Source organism: Bacillus rossius, chromosome 6 (genome assembly GCF_032445375.1).
Source record: "Bacillus rossius redtenbacheri isolate Brsri chromosome 6, Brsri_v3, whole genome shotgun sequence".
Taxonomy (NCBI): Eukaryota; Metazoa; Arthropoda; class Insecta; order Phasmatodea; family Bacillidae; genus Bacillus; species Bacillus rossius.
In genome coordinates this window covers 9,765,645-9,784,130 of record NC_086334.1, presented here as the reverse complement: position 1 = coordinate 9,784,130, position 18,486 = coordinate 9,765,645, and the positions used below count along the sequence as shown (strand labels likewise).

Here is an 18,486-nt window from a genome sequence, read left to right as displayed (position 1 = left end):
GTAACTTTTTTCAATATGTGGAGATTGCAATCAATCTTGTTACATATTATTTCAAAGAACTTTAGGATTATTATTTCAAATTACTAACTAATCTTCGTTGATGTTTTCCTAACATTCAGCAATCCTCCATATTATCAATGTTCCAAAATTCAGGAGCTAACAGTTTAACATGGATACCTCATTCTCCTGAAAAACTGTTTAGCTGATCAGAATATGCATTATATAATTAAATAAAATTTAAAACCATCTTAAAATATGAGTCTCTTTATGCAGAAAAAGAAACAGTAGTGAGAAATATTAGACCTTTGACTTATTTAATTTATTTACAATATTAAAATATAAGATTTTGCTAATTACAAAAGAAGTTTTGAATAAATATTTAAATTTAAATGTGTACTAAATGCTTATTTTCTCACTGACACAAGACTAAAGGAAGAATATTCCTTCCAACAGGCTTCAACAGGTGGGAGTTTTAAGTAAGCCACAGCAGAACTAAGAAACCACAGGTACTTGGTGTTTCCTTAGATGTTACACCCATGTTGCAAACTTATAATTCTCTACACTAGTTTTCATAGCCATGAGTATGATGCAGCCAAGTTACATGTTTCCAAAATATAAACCCCATCCAATTACTAATTGGACGATTTGTGTATTATGTATTATTCTCTGAATTAAACCTGCAACTTAAAATTTGCTAGCATATTACACTACTAATCAATTTTTGAATAAAATAAGCATTAAATTTGTTTTGTACAAAATTGAAATGGAGTTTTATTGATATACTATACAAATATTTTGAATGTAAATATTAGTTTTACGTCAGTTGAATTAAAAATGTTAAATTAACAATAATAGATGCTAATTTTTGGAAAACATATTGATGATAATTTTTCCAACCGCTACATATGAATATATAGTAGCTGAAAAATTTTTTATTAAATTTCACTGCAAATTGGTTGAGCAGTAGCTGAGGAAGAGATAGACAGCACTTCTAAGACAAACAGGATAGTTAACAGGGAACCACAAGCATTAACGCTGATCGACAGGTAGAAATTTTCTTCAGTAAACCCTTGTTTTTTTTTTACATCATTTATACATATAAGTATAGAGAACTTTTGAGTTTTTTCCTGATAAAACTATTTTAACTACCTAAGTATATTGGATGTTAACTCATCAGGAGGAAACTACATGAACAAGCCAACAAACATTTATTTACATTCAACTCTAGAGAGAAATTATATATCAATATTAAACACCAGAAATATATTTTTTTGACTATCCCTACATACAATTTACAACATTGCTTGGAAAATGATTTTAATGAATCAACAGATTTTGACTAGCCTATTGAAACCCTCTGTGTCAAGGTCCGCGCTCAGCACTGGTTCACGCAACACTCGCTGCTATTGCGCGCTCGACTCCTCGTCCGGACGGTTCTCCTGGAAGTTGAGCCACGACATCTCGACGATGGCCGCAACTCGCTTCTCGTACTCTCGCTTGTTCTCCTGGTACAGTTGCGCGGCGACCGAGTTGGCGGGCGAGTTGGGGTTGGGTTCGTCCAGCAGCGACTGAGGACCAATCAACACCAGCGGTCATCCACCCAGCTGTGCCAGCAGGCCACGGCAGTCTGCGGTGACTCATTAACTTTATAAAAACGATTAAATGTTTAGTTCATGGTAAGACCTTTCCATATAAATACTTTTTTGTGTTATTATGCACATTTAAAAAATATGGTACACCATGACATTAAGTTGTAAGAAATTGTTTTAACCTGAAAAATTTGTGGAACCAACCAAGGAAACAAGAAAGAATTAATTTTTCGCTTGGCTCGAACACTTTGTTCACGATAAGGGACCTCTGTGTACATTCAGGCTTTGATAGCAGAGCATTGTGTCGCAATGTAACAAGCAAAACGAGCAAGATTTTTTGTAGCATCAGACTAGCTAAACATGTATCAATCAATAACTATCTTGTTAATTATATAAGAAATGTCAGTTGTCAAAGTCTGAATGTTTGCTGAGGCACCTAACAAAGTGCACAGTGCTCTCTCGCACACCACACTTGCAGCGACCAATACCGCTCCAGCCACCTGCTTGTTTACAGGAACTGCTTCTACCATCTGCGGGAGTGCGGGGATCTTTGAATTAAGATCTCCTTTGGATGTACATTTCTAAACAGACTGGTAGGTAAGACTTCCTTGTCTTAGAGCATGGCTCCTTCACATGTCAATGAAATAAAAAAATTTATCCTCACCTAAAGAATACATATCTTTCGAACTCGCACACAATCATATCTGTGACAATAGGAAATATTTTATCAGAAAGTGTGAACCCAAAAAAAAGTCTTTGGACATCCATGCATTAGTTTTGCCAAATAAGTAGCAGAGCAAACATATTTTATACATTTTGCACTTAAACAAAAATGTAAGAATCTGTTTGTACAAATTTGAGAGAGAAATGTCACTGTAAAATCAGTTTGACCGAATGTTCTTTCTATACAGTGTCATTCAAAGACACCTATCGTGATTTTTTGAATTATATTTGTAGCATTGTACCAACTTCCAAGAACACTGTATTTATTTTCATATTCTGATAAAAATAGTAACAGGAAAAATTACTTTATTCTCAACAAAACAATTTTAAATAACCAATTACATGTCTTAAACTTACATTTATCATTGGTGTGTTATCAAAGTCTGCAATAAATGTGAATTAACAAGTGGTGATGACATATGTACTTTGAACCTTGGCTTCACACAAATCACAAATGTAACTAAGAAAGACAACTGGCTGACAGGGCAGATTGAAAGATTTACGGCGGCACTAAGTTATGTACACAAAATTAAACCAGAAACCATCAAGTTGCTTATGAAAATTGGTCTTCGATCTGTTTTTTTGTAACAAAATCAGACATTACAACGACTGTTGCAAAGCTGTCATGGGAAATCTTTGTTTGCGAGAACAGTAGAAAGAATAGCCAATGCTGAATGCTCTGTTGCTAGTAGAATAAGAAAATCTTAAGATCTGACCTAGCAAACGGTCTTTGTAACCGTATGTAATTATATCAACCAGGAAAAAACTAAGGTGGTCTAAATTTGAACTGAATACTTGTTATGTATTTTATTATTTTTACTTTTTTTTTGCAAATGAAACAAAAGATAACTGCTAATAGTTTGTTAGGTAAGATTTCAGTTTGTTTTATAAAAATTATAATTATTCATTGAAGGCTATGTACCTATTGTTTTACTCTGTATGATTAAAAATAACAAAAAACTAAAACTAAATTTCAATTTCAAAAGTAACAGGATTTTTAAATACTACATACAGGTTTAGAAGTGATCTTGGTTGCACGCCTAGAATAGAGAAACTTCATTAATATAAGGCTTATTATAATAGAGTAAGTCCTCTATTTACGTCGTACCGATTTACGTCGTTTCGGTTTAACGTCGCTAATGTTTGAGTACTCATTGTATCCTTACACTTTGAATGCATTATGCGTTTATATTACGTACAGTATGTACTATATATATATATGTTATTATATTTCAATCAATAAAGGTAATAAAGCAGCTGGTTAAATAACCATTCTATAAAGCTGAGAAGTACTAGTTGGACTTGTTTCCCACGCTGTCGGTTGTCATTTGCTGATAAAATTGCCCGTTGTCACGTCTGTATGCCAGCGCTTCCGGCCGACCTTGGGCCGTGGCCGGCCGGTGGCATGAAACATGGCTCATTTTGCGTCGTTTCTATTTACGTCGCGGTTTTCAGGAACGTAACCCCGACGTAAACCGAGGACTCATTAAATTAAATACAACTGCATACAGATAATGTTACAATTGGTACACTTTTCATGTAGCATTATGTGCGTAGCGAGTCAAGATGCTTAGGAGAAGTGTTTGGATAGAATTAACTTCTATAAACAAAGTATTCAAAAACTTGGTTAATACAAATTTCATTATAAAATGTGCAAATATTCTTTTAGGTTTTTACACATATCCTCCATTATACAGAACACAGTTTTCAAAATATATAATTCACTTTAAATAATATTCATTGGTATATTTCAATTAATCTTTAAAAAAAAAATACAATAACATCAAACAGAAAAAAATATGGTCATGTGAATTAGTTAAGCAAAATTGTTATTGAGCAGTACATTCACTGCTTAAGAGTCTCGATGATTTGAAATTTTCGTGAACGATTTTACTGACCTGTCTGATGATATTTTAAATATAAAGGGACTACAGTTAAGTAAATTTTAGCAAAATAAAACAACAAATAATTGTATTAACATACTTCTCATACATTTTTGTAATAAATAATACATTGGTTATGGATTTGCATTCCAGAGATTAAATTGTGAGCAATCAGGAATTATTGCATATTTATCCCATTCTTGCTACAGACTGTCCAACAAGACAATGAAATCTGTCAAATAAACTACTACACATCCATGCATACACACAGGTGACAATTTCTTAGCTCAAATGCAGCTTTATATTTTATACACTATATTAATGTCAATATAAACTCATTTGCAAATTTCTTATAGAAGAATTTGAATTTATTTTAGCTCCAATAGCTACATGAAATTTCACAATAAACAATAATCGTAGAAATAAACCAAAACTAACTACAGACACAATAATAAATTAACATTTTTTAACAAGTTCAATAGCAATATCTCAAAATTATTACATGAAAATAAAAAAATTACATAATATTTAATTTAAAAATTAATTAATTTCAGACCTACTGAAAATATATTCACAAGTTCTTTTTACAAACATAAGCAAAATACAAATATTACTTGTATTGTAAAAATTTTCATTTCGCAGATAACCTGCTACCTGACTACCAACAGGAAATGCAAACAAACAAAAGAAAAAATGTATCAAGCAGGTATAATATGACTTTAAAACCACTACAGCTGCGATTTCATTTATGCATGTCAACCAGCAGTAGTTCATGTGTGTTATGATCTCCAGGAGTCTTCAATTGTTCATGAAGTCAAACAAGTGCAATATGAAGTTGTTAGATATCTGTGACAAGCATGTTTCCATGTTTCCATGTTTCCACCGAGAGCAGGCTGCCAGAACTCATTAAAAAGTAATTAGATAAGAAAAATTAAAATGTGTATAGCAACAAAGCTTTACAGGGGGGAAAAAAAAAACTTTTAGCTGAGCTTGAGAGCACAAACAACAGCAACAATTCAAAAACTCTACAGTACGTAAAATATCTTTCTCAAAATTTCTTCAGAGCTCTCAAAGTAAAGCTTGGTTTAGAAACATAAGTCCTTGACGGAGTACGAAGCAGAGTTTTTTTTTTTTTAAGTAAGACTTGAAAAAAACGATGGCTTTCGAACGGTTTCACGTTCATTTATTACAAAAGGCTGTGACAAAGAAACCTGGGGGAAATAAAGAGTGCGTGCGTTCGGGCCACGGCCCACCACGGACAAGTCAGCTGCGCGGCACAGACGCGCACCTGCCCACACGTGCCACTAGTCTACGAAGCTCTGCTCCACGCATGCCTTCACCCTCTTCTCGTACTCTCGTCTGTTCTCCTTGTAAAGCTGGGCAGCCATCGAGTTCGCTGGCGAGTTCGGATTGGGATCGCTCAAGAGCGACTGAAACCCACCACAGAGAAAATAAATAAAATTAGGTTTGGCTCTGCTTGCTTCCTTTCAGGTGTTCAAACAAATCACAAACAGCCTTATTACTCCGGCTCCAGAACTATGCAGGCAAGTTGATTAAAAAAAAATACTTTCAGAGAATGACAGGTGTCTACGACATGCGTGGAGAAAGCAACTGCGTATGAACTCAGAACAGCACTTCAGAGCAGGTTGGTCGTCATGTTGGACTACCGCAAGTCTTGTAGGTGTCACTGATGGTGGTCGCAACTGATAGGAAACATTACATTGAAATGTATAATAATGTACTCTTAACGGCTTTTCTTTTACAACTACGTAGTTACAATCGAGATTTGGACTCAGTCCAGATTTTGTTTTGTCAAATGACACGATGGCCATGACAATTTCCAGAAGAAAGTCTACAGAACTCAGAACTCAAAAGTGTCACAATATATTTTATTTATATATATATATATATGATACTTCACATTTCATTAATCCATCACACAAAATCAAACCTTGACTCAAATGTGTGCTCAGAGTTCGATACACAATTTTCAATAAATTAACTAAATAATGACTGCAAAATGACTGACATTACAAAAAACTATGTATCAACAAAACTTACAAGTACAAGTGCGTACTTAATGCAGACTGCGGGTGTTGCGTGTAGGCATAATCACGGTTGTAGTTTGGCATTCTGGGGAGAGTATTCAAGCTGAGCATTCAGTAACTTATGCAACTCCAGAAAAGAACTAAGGTATACTGCACTCATTTCTAAGATGCAAGTCCATTTTATGGGTTTTCTGTGATCAATCTGCTGATTCATAAACATGGTGTCCTGGCAATATTATGCAGTTTATGGTGCATGGGTATATCTATAATATATCTATAGTATCTATAATATCTATAGTAATCTATAGTATAATTAAGTAGAGAACTAAAAAAAGGTGAACAAATATTGGGTATACAGATAGCACGTTTTAATTTCAAACTTGAATGCTAAGGTATAAAAATAGATGTTCAGCTACTAATGGCCAGTTGCATCATTCTGCTCTTCGATCTGTGATCCAATTATCTTAACCCAAGAATGATCTAAAGATCATTCTTCTAAAATTTGCACCAACACATACTAGGACTACAAGAACTTAGCTTGCGTGAACTGTAATTCATACATTTCAATCTAAAACAACAGGTAGCAGCAGTGTCGAAGAAATTTTGGTCAATTTCTACTGGTGGGCTGGAACAATATGAGTCGCTAAAATTGATTGAGACTCTGCGAACAAATGGTTAATGCGATTTCCACAAGATAGCAGCACATATAGTCGCTGCCTTATCTTTAGAATTTTTTTAACAACCGAAAACACATACTGGTATATAAAAGTTAATACAAATCGAAAATTGGAAATATAAATATTTTGACTAAAAAAAAGTTTTATTTATTATGGAAAGTAATCATGATGAAATAAAATTTTTAAACATTCACTACAAACAAGCATTTCATACATTTCTCATGTGAGAAGAGGTTGTACCACTAGAATAAGTAAAATTTTGATACGTGTGTTATGTATGATCTGAAATTTTTTTTAAATATTACTCTAATATTTACATCTGATTAAATTTACATGCATAAAGTCCCGTGAAAAAACCGGTCATATCTGGTGGTGCAGTGTTGATCCGAGAACATTGCTAAGCACAGACCAGAGAGTCTGTTTACATCAAAAAACCCAATAATCGCTTAGCGCTCACAACACAATGGTGCGACAGAAAAAATGTGGTCGAACGAAGGCCAAGCTAGCTTATGACTCGAGATCACGCCTGAACTCTGATGGTGCAACTGGCCATAATTCAGTGGCCGATTTTGAGGGGAGCACGGGGGCACGTGGCCTCCCACCTCCCCCGAAGGGTAATATATACACTGGATAATATGACTTCTGAAGTCAATCCTGAGTCCGCCCCTGTCCATCTGTGCACATGCTGATACACACAAGTTCAATGATAATAAGACTGACTCACACATACTCTTTACTTAGTATTTAAATGAAATTAGCCTTAATGTTTCTGAACTAATGAAAATGTATAATAGTAGCACAAGATGATAATCATAGGTGCAACTGGCAAGTGCAAAATGGCCAGCGCAGTGCTGTGCCGCATGCTCGCCGCGAGCGACACCTACCTGTATCGACGTCAAGATGGCAGACACGTCATACGTAGGGCTCCACCGGTTCTGCAGGATGTCCAAGCAGATCCCTCCGTCCGCATACACGTTCGGGTGGAACATTTTGGACACGAACCGGACCGTCGGCGGCTTATTGGGGTATTCTTCCGTAAACTCTATCGTCAGCTTGAACGTTCCATCCTCGAAAGGTGTGTCGTGCGGACTGCGAAAAAACAACACGGCAAGAGGTGGCGTGAGGTGGTAAAATAACAGCCATGCCTTATTTAGTAAAGACTAGCATTAACAACTGTCTACACCAATTCTTCAGATATAACTGCTGAACCTAATAACAGTAGTGTCTCGATTCACCAAGCTTGGATTAATCGAGGACCACATTATCCAAGCCGACCTAAATCACCATTACCAGCAAAGACTGTTGAAACATTTGCTTGAGGAACTAGAAAATGATCTCGAGAGAATATACACTGAAGGAAAAATGGAAAAACATTACCCTAAAAAAATGATACCAATGGGGCAGCTGGAAACATAGACAATTATCTTATTCTATAAGTGTTATCCTAGACTTTGCTCATCCGCATTAACTCGGTCAATCGAGACACTACTGGAACTAAGATGGATCTTACATGCGACTGCATGTGTTTGGTATGAACCTGCCCGCCTCCAACACAGAGTGATATGGGGTCGTGCAGCAACCAACATGCTGACCCACAAGTATGGAACGTTCACCTCCGTGGCTGCGAGTTGCAGAGCACCGGTACTGACAGCAGCCCAGAGCAGGCCTTCGTTTGTATTGCCAGACCATTTTCAAGCAATCACACAGAAAATGGTTTTGCTAGCAAGAGGTGAATTCTGATACTTCATATTGTTACCTTGTATTTTATTTAAAAACAAAAACATTAACTTTAACTTTAACTTACACAATTTTATCCATTTTGACATGAAATCTAGTCGACAGTGAGGTTTCAAACCGTGAACGGTATTAGGGAAGCAACTGGCAGTGACCAGGTTGCTAGTGTTGACTCCATCCTGGTACTCACACATCTGAGTCTGGGTTTTTACCAATGGTTCGCATGAATGTGATTTGAAGGACATAATAATTATGTAGTTGTTTTTTTTACTCAAAACTGTAAACAAAAGAAAGTATTTAATTTAACTTGACAGCACCATTCCTAATTTTCATGTGATAAATTCAAATCCAAGCCAGGATTTACTAAACACTCACCAACTCATATTGCCCTCGGACATGATGACCAAACAAGAGGATGTCCCTAAGAGCATAGATACTAAAAGTAGATACTGCCCAAATTGCAGGAATGAAAAGCGCCAGAAAATGCCACAGAGCAGCCTTGGCCTGAGAGCCTTCAGCATGCTACTGTCTCCCTTCTCTTGCCCACAGCAAGGTGTTTGCACAGGATTTAGTCTTGCTGTTTTGGACAAATGGAATTTGTAACAAATATTTAGCATAGCAGGGCAAGTATGACTGCCATTAACATTATAAATTTGGCATAATCAGGACTATAAATAAACTGGATTACCGGACATGGTGCGGCGTAATCATAGACGCCTTGTGTAACACAGTAACACAGACTGTGATGAGGGGTTCTCTGCACCAGCCAGGCTAGGCACTCACCCAAATATCACAGCGTTCCAAATCATGATGTTGTTATCTGTCGGGGCCCCGCTCACTCCGGTGGGAGGGTCTTCCTGCAGCCTGCAACAGCAACAGCACCCGCGTGGTGACTGGCCTGACACACACAGCTCTGCCGACTGCTTTCCGCCATCCATCCACGTCGGCTCCCTGCGCTTTTACCTCCCTACTTTCTCTTCTACCGCAACTGTTACAGATATTACACTACACTGCACGTGTTTTACCGAAAACTTTTGCATCAGATGTATCCAGCGCATTATTAGCTATTCGTGAAGAGTCACGCAGTTAAAATTCTTGCCCAATTATCTGCATCAGGCATCCACTACTGGTTCATTTCCTGTGTGCCCTCATCCGAGCACTTACTTCTTTAGTCCCATTTTCAACACTTCTTTTTTTTATATAAATATGTGGAATAACATGAACAATATCCACGTGTTGGGTGAAGGTGAGTCTTCATGCCTTATTGTACATGAAGAGCCCTGTCACATCACAAACAGTGAGAGAACAGGAGACTGCAACTGTGAATGACATTTTACATTCCCTTACTCCACCACGACATTGTCAGGCAGGAAAAAAATTAACATTGTATCAATAACATTCCCAAACTCTGCTCGATTTGTGTAAGTATAAAATAAAACTGATGATAAGAACACTAAATTTCCTTGAAATAAAAGAATTAAATCCCAGATTTAAAAAAGAGATCACCATTGGATACTCTTAATAGAATACAAATAAAATATTATATTAAAACACAGTTTCTACATCTTTGTTTCACCTCCTGTAGGTATGATAATGTAAATGATCAATCAAGATACACAACAACACTTCAAAGCAATATGTGGCCTTGAATTAACCCTTTAACTTAAAAAAAAAAAAGACAGCCACATATTAGCCAAAACTCAGCTACACGTAATTCACAATACATTGAAAGACCGTAAACATTTAAAAAGACAATACATATACTCTAGTGTTCAGCTAATGTTTGATGCCAAGAGTTTTAAAGAATTCCATAAAGAATGATTATTACAAGGAAAATATCCTCTCGTGGTCAGTAATCTGGTTCCTGACTGACAACTCTAGGGTCATGGGTGTGAGTCCCGCTCATGAGTGAATGTATTACAGGTTAGTTAATAAGAAGTATGCACAATACTTTCTGGCATAAGAAAAAATTATTTGATTAACGATTGGATTTCTGAACCATTTTTGAAGTTAAACTTCATTAGGTGCATTCACGAAAAAATTATGAGAAAGAATTTTTACGGTGCACACACCCTATGCAAAAAGATTTTTACAGGATGAAAAAAAAAAGCTACACACAAATAAAAATTATATATGTGCTTTTAAATCATATACTTTAGAGATTGATATTAAATACTGATCCATTTTATTAAAAACATTTATTTATATTGAATATTAGTGATAGATTGTGTTTATTAACTTTTTCAAGTGTATTTATATAAGTGAGGTTATCTATCCTTAAGTATGTATAATTTAGTTTCATTATAAATTATTACCTTAATATTTTACAAATAATGAAAGTTAATAGATTAGAATAATCATTCAGCATATTTATTGATTTCCAATTATTAATCAAAAATTAACTTATTTTACTAAATTAAATACTTTTATACACGTGTTTATATTAATCACTTTATTTAATTTTATATGATTTAATTTGTACTTTACCAACCATATTTATAACATTTCTCCAGTCCTTTTATTATTTTTATCTATTAATTATTTGCCTGCAAATTTAAAGTTAGTTTTTTTTTTCTCTCATGTCAAGTAAGTATAACTTCTAATGTGCATACATAAGTAGATGCAAACCCCCTTTTTTTTAATTGAAAGATTTAAAAGTGTTAACACATCCACTCAAACTTGTCTTGAATTTGTTGCTTAGTGACACCTAACCCAGGTTCTTTTATTAAGATTGGAGATGTTTTAAAATTTTCATTTACAATGCACTGATCTGGATGGACAGCTCGGACATTGTGAAGACACCTGATGCTAAACACAATAACCTTCATTAAGGGGGTGCCTCCCATTTCAGGTCAAGATTTTATATTTACAGTAATTACAGATAAACTTGTAGACTTTTTCAATTGTTTAACTTTCACGAAATGAAAAATATATACAATTTGCATAATTAGCTGCCAAAGTTACATTTTTTAAAGTTTTCGGGTTGTACAAATAAGGAGAATTTAATTGATTCCAAATCTAAAACTTTTTAGGTTTAACTACAATGCCACTGGCTACTTCATGATATATTTTGCATTTCTATCACATAAACTCATTTCATGATTCTTGGCTGTCAAAATCATAACAAATTTAAGAATTTTGAAATGCCAGGTAATTAATATTTTCTAAGCCTCAAAAATTGGTTTGAGACTGAAGCATCTAACAAGATTCCAGAAATAAAAAAGTGTTATTTTTTTCTTGACCTTCATGAGTCTTCTCATAGCCTTATCATTAGGTAAATTTTAACTATGAAAATGCCTGGCTGTGATTTTAAATGCTGTCAGTAGCACAAGCTACACAGAATTCAACTGAGTGATGAGAAAAATACTTTTTTTTTTTGGGACTAGAGAACTTTCCTTCCCTTCAGAAGATTTTCATGATTTGACGGATGTGTCAAACACAACCACTCCCAAACAAGTTAAGAAATAAGAACAAGTATCACTGCTACCTTATTTGACTTCCAAAGCGTGAAATAGCCCAACATTAACTTTCAAATGGGAATGTTACGCAACCTGAGTGTTGCAGCTGTTTGGAAGCTGTTTTGACCCTGCCTGAATTGATCAGTGGACAACTCGGCAAATCCCGCCCAGGGAGTAACTCGGTACTGTCATGGTCGCAAGCCAGGGCTTCCTGGGGGTCGACGTTAGCAGTGGCTCGCGGTGACACTGAGCCACCAGCACGGGCCGCTCGCTCTGGGCGGCCGCTAATTCTGGACGCGGTGACGCCCGCACATCAGCTGGCCTGCCCGGCGTGCCAGGCCTGACTGGGCGGCTGCCAGCAGTCAGCTGACACTGACGAGCTCACAACACGTCCTTGATCCACTTTCCCCAACACTGAGACACATCCCTGCTCTACTTATGGAAGCCAACCAAGTGGTAACAGCTGTAGAACGCAAAACACCATGAAATTTAAAGCACTAAAATACTTACTTAATGAACACACAAATGAAATATAAATTTTCATTTCCAGCATGAGAAAGTAGTACACACGGGTTGACATGAATGAAAAGATGATTTTAATTGGTGATTTCTTTCTTGTTGGAGAGCTAGCGCAGAGGGATAGAATAAGAAGGGAAAGATGAAAGATTGGTAATGTAACTTCAGGAGTAACACAAAGGAGTGTTTAAAATCCTGATTAATGACTCCGCAACAAGATTGTGTCAGTTAAGGTTGGAGTGCTGGTCACCAGGGAAAGTCCAGGGTCTAAATGTCAGCCAAACAAGGATGGTGATATTTACTCAGAAAATAGTGAGCAAAAGTATCTCAGTAAAGAACAGGCCATTTCAGAGGCAGATGGTTGTAATCAGAATCAATATGAACATGTTTGTTTCATTTTGTTATGAATGAGAATAAAACTCAGTTATTTTATATTTAAGAAATAAGACAAATAATATTCAAGATGAAAGGTTGGTATTATTAGGTCATTTTCTTTTCAGTTGCATTAACAAAACATTAATACAGGATGTCCATAAAATAAAGTCCCAGTTTCAATGGTATATTTTAACAGTTTAATTTAGACTATTTATAACAAATCATACATGAAATTGAAGGTAACTAACCTAGTTTTTCTTACAAATGTTCAAAATGTGCACCTTTAGTTATACGGCACACATCCAACCTAAAGTCCAATTCTTCCCACACTATTGGTAACAAGTCCAGAGTAATGGAAGCAATAGCCTAATCAATTCTGTGTTTCAAATCTGACAAATTAATTAGGTATCAGTGACATGACCTTTTATACAGCCCCAAAGGAAGAAATTGCATGACGTACATATATCAGGTGAACGGGGAGGCCAGTGAAAAAGAGCTCTGTCGTTCTCAAATTGCTTATACCATCGGCAATTGTTTTTGCCACATGGGGGATCACAATTAAAATTTAAACAAAATGTACATTGAACTGAAATTACACATTCACTCTTAGCAAATTGCAGAACATAAAATGCTTTATGCTCTGGAGTCGCCATTTTGCGTAGGTGGTGCCGCAAGCGAGAAAACACACAAAGCAGTACTTGCACATACGCTTATCTAAAACTGTTTTGAGTTACTCTTTAATTGTGACCTTGAAAAAACACTCTTCAACACTTACAGTTGATATTATTAACATTTTATAACTGAGACATTCTTTTATGGACATACTATACATAACTTACATTATTAATGTAGCAGACCTAACCTAAGCAACCTCACTTTTAATTATTATATGCCTCTTTCACCAGAAGTCGCTATTCTGCAGAGTTACTGGGTCAAATTCACAATGCAATACTGAGCATTACAGGAGTTTATTCTTTGATTTGGGGGGGGGGGGGGGGGGAAATAGAGGAACTGTATAATGTCACTGAAGTAGGCATATGAAAGTGAGATAATTGATGTAATGTAAATATTGTAATATTGTTATAATGGTATCAATGGAAGGGAGAATAATTATATTTTGGCGGCTGCCAGTAGTCAGCTGACATTTGACAAGCTTACCACACGTCACTGCAGAGTGCATCCTTGAGCCACTTTCGATAACACTGACACATCCCTGCACATCTAGTTAGTATCGGTCGTGGAAGGTAGGGACCAGACGTATGATGAGTTGTAGTGAAATAACAAACAGTATTAGAATGGTAAAATAGTGGATTAAACAAATATGTTTGGCTGCAAGCGATATTAGACGTGGAACTTGATGGGTGCAATAAAAGTGAGTATATGGAAGTAAAAATACTAGCTTCTGATGCAGTAAAAAAAAGTTTCTTAACGTTCCATGTTTTCGTATAATGTGCATCGTTTTGAAGGTGAATGATGCAGAATTACAAATCAAACGGTTGCTAACTTGGCCTAATCAACCATAATTTCTATTTCTAATGTATTTCTAATGTATTTCTAATATTTCTAATGTATCTAACCTAACCAACCGTTCACACCACTTCAAAGTATTTTTAATGTAGCAAACCTAACCAACCATTCTCAAGATTTGACACTATCTTCTTACATATCTAACTTAACTACTCATTAAAGTGGCAAACTACTGAAGTAAAACAATGCCCTCTTAGAGAACAATTATTTCAAAACCATGCCAAAAAGTAAAAACAACACCAAGAAATTTTTATTTTTTTTGGAAGGGGTGACCTTCAGAATTACTTATAACAGTAATATTGATCGTAGATGAAAATTGCCATAAAGACAGAAAAGATTTTTAATTTTTTTATATATTTGCTGTGTTAGGTGAGGAGTAAGTTGTGTGTGTGGGTGATTCAACATTGAATCATCACAGATATTCTACCAGGCCCTCTTAGATTTCAATGATTTTTAGTTTACAGTTTGCATGCATACTTCCCACTCAATCTGATATTCTCTAGATTTCATCTGCAAACAATCTAAGGAGGTTCACCCAATCAAGCCAACAGGCCAGCACACAACCCACCTCCCTGACACTGAAGCACAAAAAGCCACTAAAAGGTTTCAGCGATTCAATGCACAATCACATAACCTTCAGGAACCCGTATTCGGAAATGTACCTCAACACATAACACTAAACGACAAAAATAAATCATGGGTAATGTCATGAACTTCTTTGTGTAATAATGCATTAATGACGAAAAAAATTTTGACGCTACACAAAAGAAAAATTACTTACCTTTTGAAATCTCTCATCAGCCGTCTTCTTGCAGGAGTAGACATCTCTCATATGATAAAATGGTTCTGCAATTTCTAGAAGAGGAACTTTTTGCTTTCACTACTGGTAAAATCTTTCTATAACACACGTTTAAGATAAACAAACCTGGCAATTACAGAAATTATATTTCATGTCATGACAATAAATAAGCACATATAAATTCAATCTCCGTTTACTTCAGTCCAAGTTTCTTCTTCTTCCGCTTGTCCTTTGGTCCTTGTCCTAACCCAAATATAGACGAATAGAACCTTAGAGTGACAAATAATACAAAAAATATATAAAAATAAAGAATGTTACTAATCAAAATGACTCAAATAATGACTTTGTATCTTTGAAAAAAATTAACATTTATATTAAAAAAGGAAAGGTAAGTTTAATGATGTATATAATAAAATGGTTTTATACCGTTACTGTAATTTATAGAGTAATATTACATACAAGGGATTAAAACATACAACAGTGTTCTCGGTTTCGAAAGTTATAGACCAAAAGTATTTTCTATCTCAGCATATTACAAAATTTTGCTCCGTGAAGCATAGTATGTTGTTTAATAAAATGTCTGAATATAAAAGTTAGTAACTGCAAAAAATTGTTTTCCCTGTAAAGAAATTGGCATTTAGTATCTAATTCAGCCCCTGCTGTTTCTAATCATGATGAACGATGTTGGGGAGGAATTGGATAGCAAACTGAGACTGTTCGCTGATGACTACATGATCTATGAAACTGTGGGGGAAGCGGAAGCCCCGCAGGAAGACTTGAAGAAGCTGGAAGTTTGATCTAGGGCTAATGGATTCGGGATAAATATCAACAAAACGAAAGTGATCAGATTAACAAATAAAAAAACGTTGCTAAGCAAATATATAGTTGGAACGGGCAAGAGATTCAGGAGGTAGGGGAATACAAGTACCTGGGAGTAACCCTACAGAGTGAACTAGGTAGGGGAATGCAGGTGCAGCGGTTGGTAAAGAAGGGGAGGAGAGGGATGGGGCTGATTGCTAGAACACTGAAGGGGAAAGGGCTGAGTGAAAAGGAGAAGGTGTTGATGTCGTCCCAAGTGCTCCTCCGGCTCGCTGAGGCCATTATTGCCCGTTGCTGCTTCAGGCTTGCGTGTGCGCCGGCGCCCGTGCGCAAAAGTGTAACAAAGGTTTTGTTTATGTAATTATGTGAGGGTGTGAATATCTATTTGTCTTGTTGTGTTCCTGTAGATGTGTTTCCCGGGCGACTGAGTCGCATCTCCCCGCCTGTGACCATGTGGCTCCACGCACTCGCACACGAAGGGAAGAGGGGAGATTCATGTGCGCGCGGCAAGGGGGGAGGCCGCTGAGACGTCGCGGAGCGTGGGTCGAGTCAGTCGCCTAAGTGGCATGAGAGAGCGCGGTCGCGAAGGTCACGTCACCGTCGTTCACGTCGGCAGTTACGTCATAGTCTTTCGTGTCATCGTCATTCGCGTCACTGTCAGTCACGTCACCGTCAGTCACGTCACAGTCGTTCGCGTCGTCAGTTACATCACCGTCAATCACGTCACCATCAGTCACGTCACCGTCGTTCGCGTCGGCAGTTACGTCAGTCTTTCGTGTCATCGTCATTCGCATCACTGCCAGTCACGTCACCGTCATCCACGCCACTGTCAGTCGCGTCACTGTCGTGTCACCGCCAGTCAGGTCACTAGTAGTGTCGTGTCGCGCTCAAGGTGCGTGGAGCCGGGCCTCGCCCTGATGGACTGTCACAGAGGGGAGCCGTGACAGCCCATGTACAGTGTGTGACGTGTGCATTAAACACAACTTAACGTACGTCATAAACTCTTTTATTTCACGCAAGTTAGGGTAGTTCCCTTGCCACGTGGCACGTACCCTCTCTACCGGAGCAGCTGTGCAGCGACTCCGAACCACGGGAACGGCCCTAACGTCGTCAGTGTATTAAATTTCGGTGAGGCCAGTGCTTGAATATGCAGCAGCAATTTAGAACCCATACCTAAGGGTAGAAATTAAGGAACTGGAAAGGGGGCAATGTAAAGTGGCTATATGGGGGATGGATATGTAGAGAAAGAGAGAAAGAAAGGGTGAGACACATAGGCCATCAGTGATGATGAAAGAACTGGAGTGGGAAAGTAGAGATATTGGTGAAGTTTATTTTAGGGTGACAAGGGGCGAGGGAGCTGGGGGATGCTGGGAGACAGTTTGAAATAACGGATGTATAGAGGGAGGATGGATCATGGGTGGAAGATTCAGAGAGTTGAGATGACCTGAAAGAGGAAGGCAAGTATTCCTTTTGAGGATGGGGAGGGAGTAGAATGGGATTGAGGGAAAGATACTGCATGTGAGAAGAGGAAAGGCCTTAAGGAAGAGGCTTCGGAAATTGAGTAGGGGGGTAGACATCTTGCCAATAGGCGGAAACCCAATCGCAAGTGTATCAATCAATCAAATGACTTTTGTGAAGAAACAGGTGGTGTACATGGAGAAATAAAGAGTGAAGTTGAGAGTAAGGTTAAAGTAAATTAAGATAAACTTAATGGGCCCGCATGCAAGTAAACTGTAGAGGTTTTTTTCGATATTATTTTATCGAAACTCTTTGACAAATGACTACCGATTTTGGATATAAAGGAGATTAATGTACTGGACACAGCCCTAAAAAAAGACATCTCTCTTATGGTTAATTAGAAAACCCATGCCAAATAAGGCTAATTAGCACATTTTCAGGGTCATGCCAGGCTCCCAATTTCCTTAAACTCAGGCCCACAGTTGGCAGCCATGACTCCATGAGAGAGTTGGAAAAAAATAACAGTGTAGAATCAGATTGCATTATCCCCATTCTTAATACTTGCGAATTTGCGACAAATTGTATAGGTTACTGATCGATATTGACGAAACACGTCGATGCTCCTTCGATGTACACAGACTGCTATGGTGCATCGGTGCTTCGCCAGAGCACGTGCGACATTCTTTTCTTTTTTTTTGTTTCAGCAACTTTTGTAATCATATAATAAATTCTAATTATAACTAAAACATAAAGGCCATAGTATGTCACAAAGCCTACCTAGTAAACAAAAGAGACTGTTAGTGCTTGCAGTTGTAACCACCGTTCACAAACAAACACTAAATTTGACGACAGCTATTGGGGATCCCTCTGATCGCTTATG

At 37.0% G+C, this 18,486-nt stretch overlaps 1 protein-coding gene across 3 annotated transcripts; it reads right to left on the bottom strand.

Moving 5' to 3' along the window:
* Positions 1-742: 742 nt before the first annotated feature.
* Positions 743-15,746, bottom strand: LOC134532590 (ubiquitin-conjugating enzyme E2-17 kDa). 3 transcript variants are annotated; one of them, XM_063369152.1, is made up of 5 exons: positions 15,312-15,614; positions 9,438-9,518; positions 7,805-8,009; positions 5,484-5,625; positions 1,437-1,568 (listed from the first exon to the last, which is right to left on the bottom strand). In XM_063369152.1, the coding sequence occupies exons 1-4, from the start codon at positions 15,353-15,355 to the stop codon at positions 5,500-5,502; spliced, it is 456 nt and encodes a 151-aa protein (XP_063225222.1). In that variant the 5' UTR covers positions 15,356-15,614; the 3' UTR covers positions 1,437-1,568; positions 5,484-5,499. The 3 variants fall into 3 exon arrangements, with proteins under 3 accessions (XP_063225220.1, XP_063225222.1, XP_063225221.1); XM_063369150.1 differs by lacking the exon at positions 5,484-5,625 and having other exon boundaries at positions 743-1,568; positions 15,312-15,626; XM_063369151.1 differs by lacking the exon at positions 1,437-1,568 and having other exon boundaries at positions 4,267-5,625; positions 15,312-15,746.
* Positions 15,747-18,486: the final 2,740 nt, after the last annotated feature.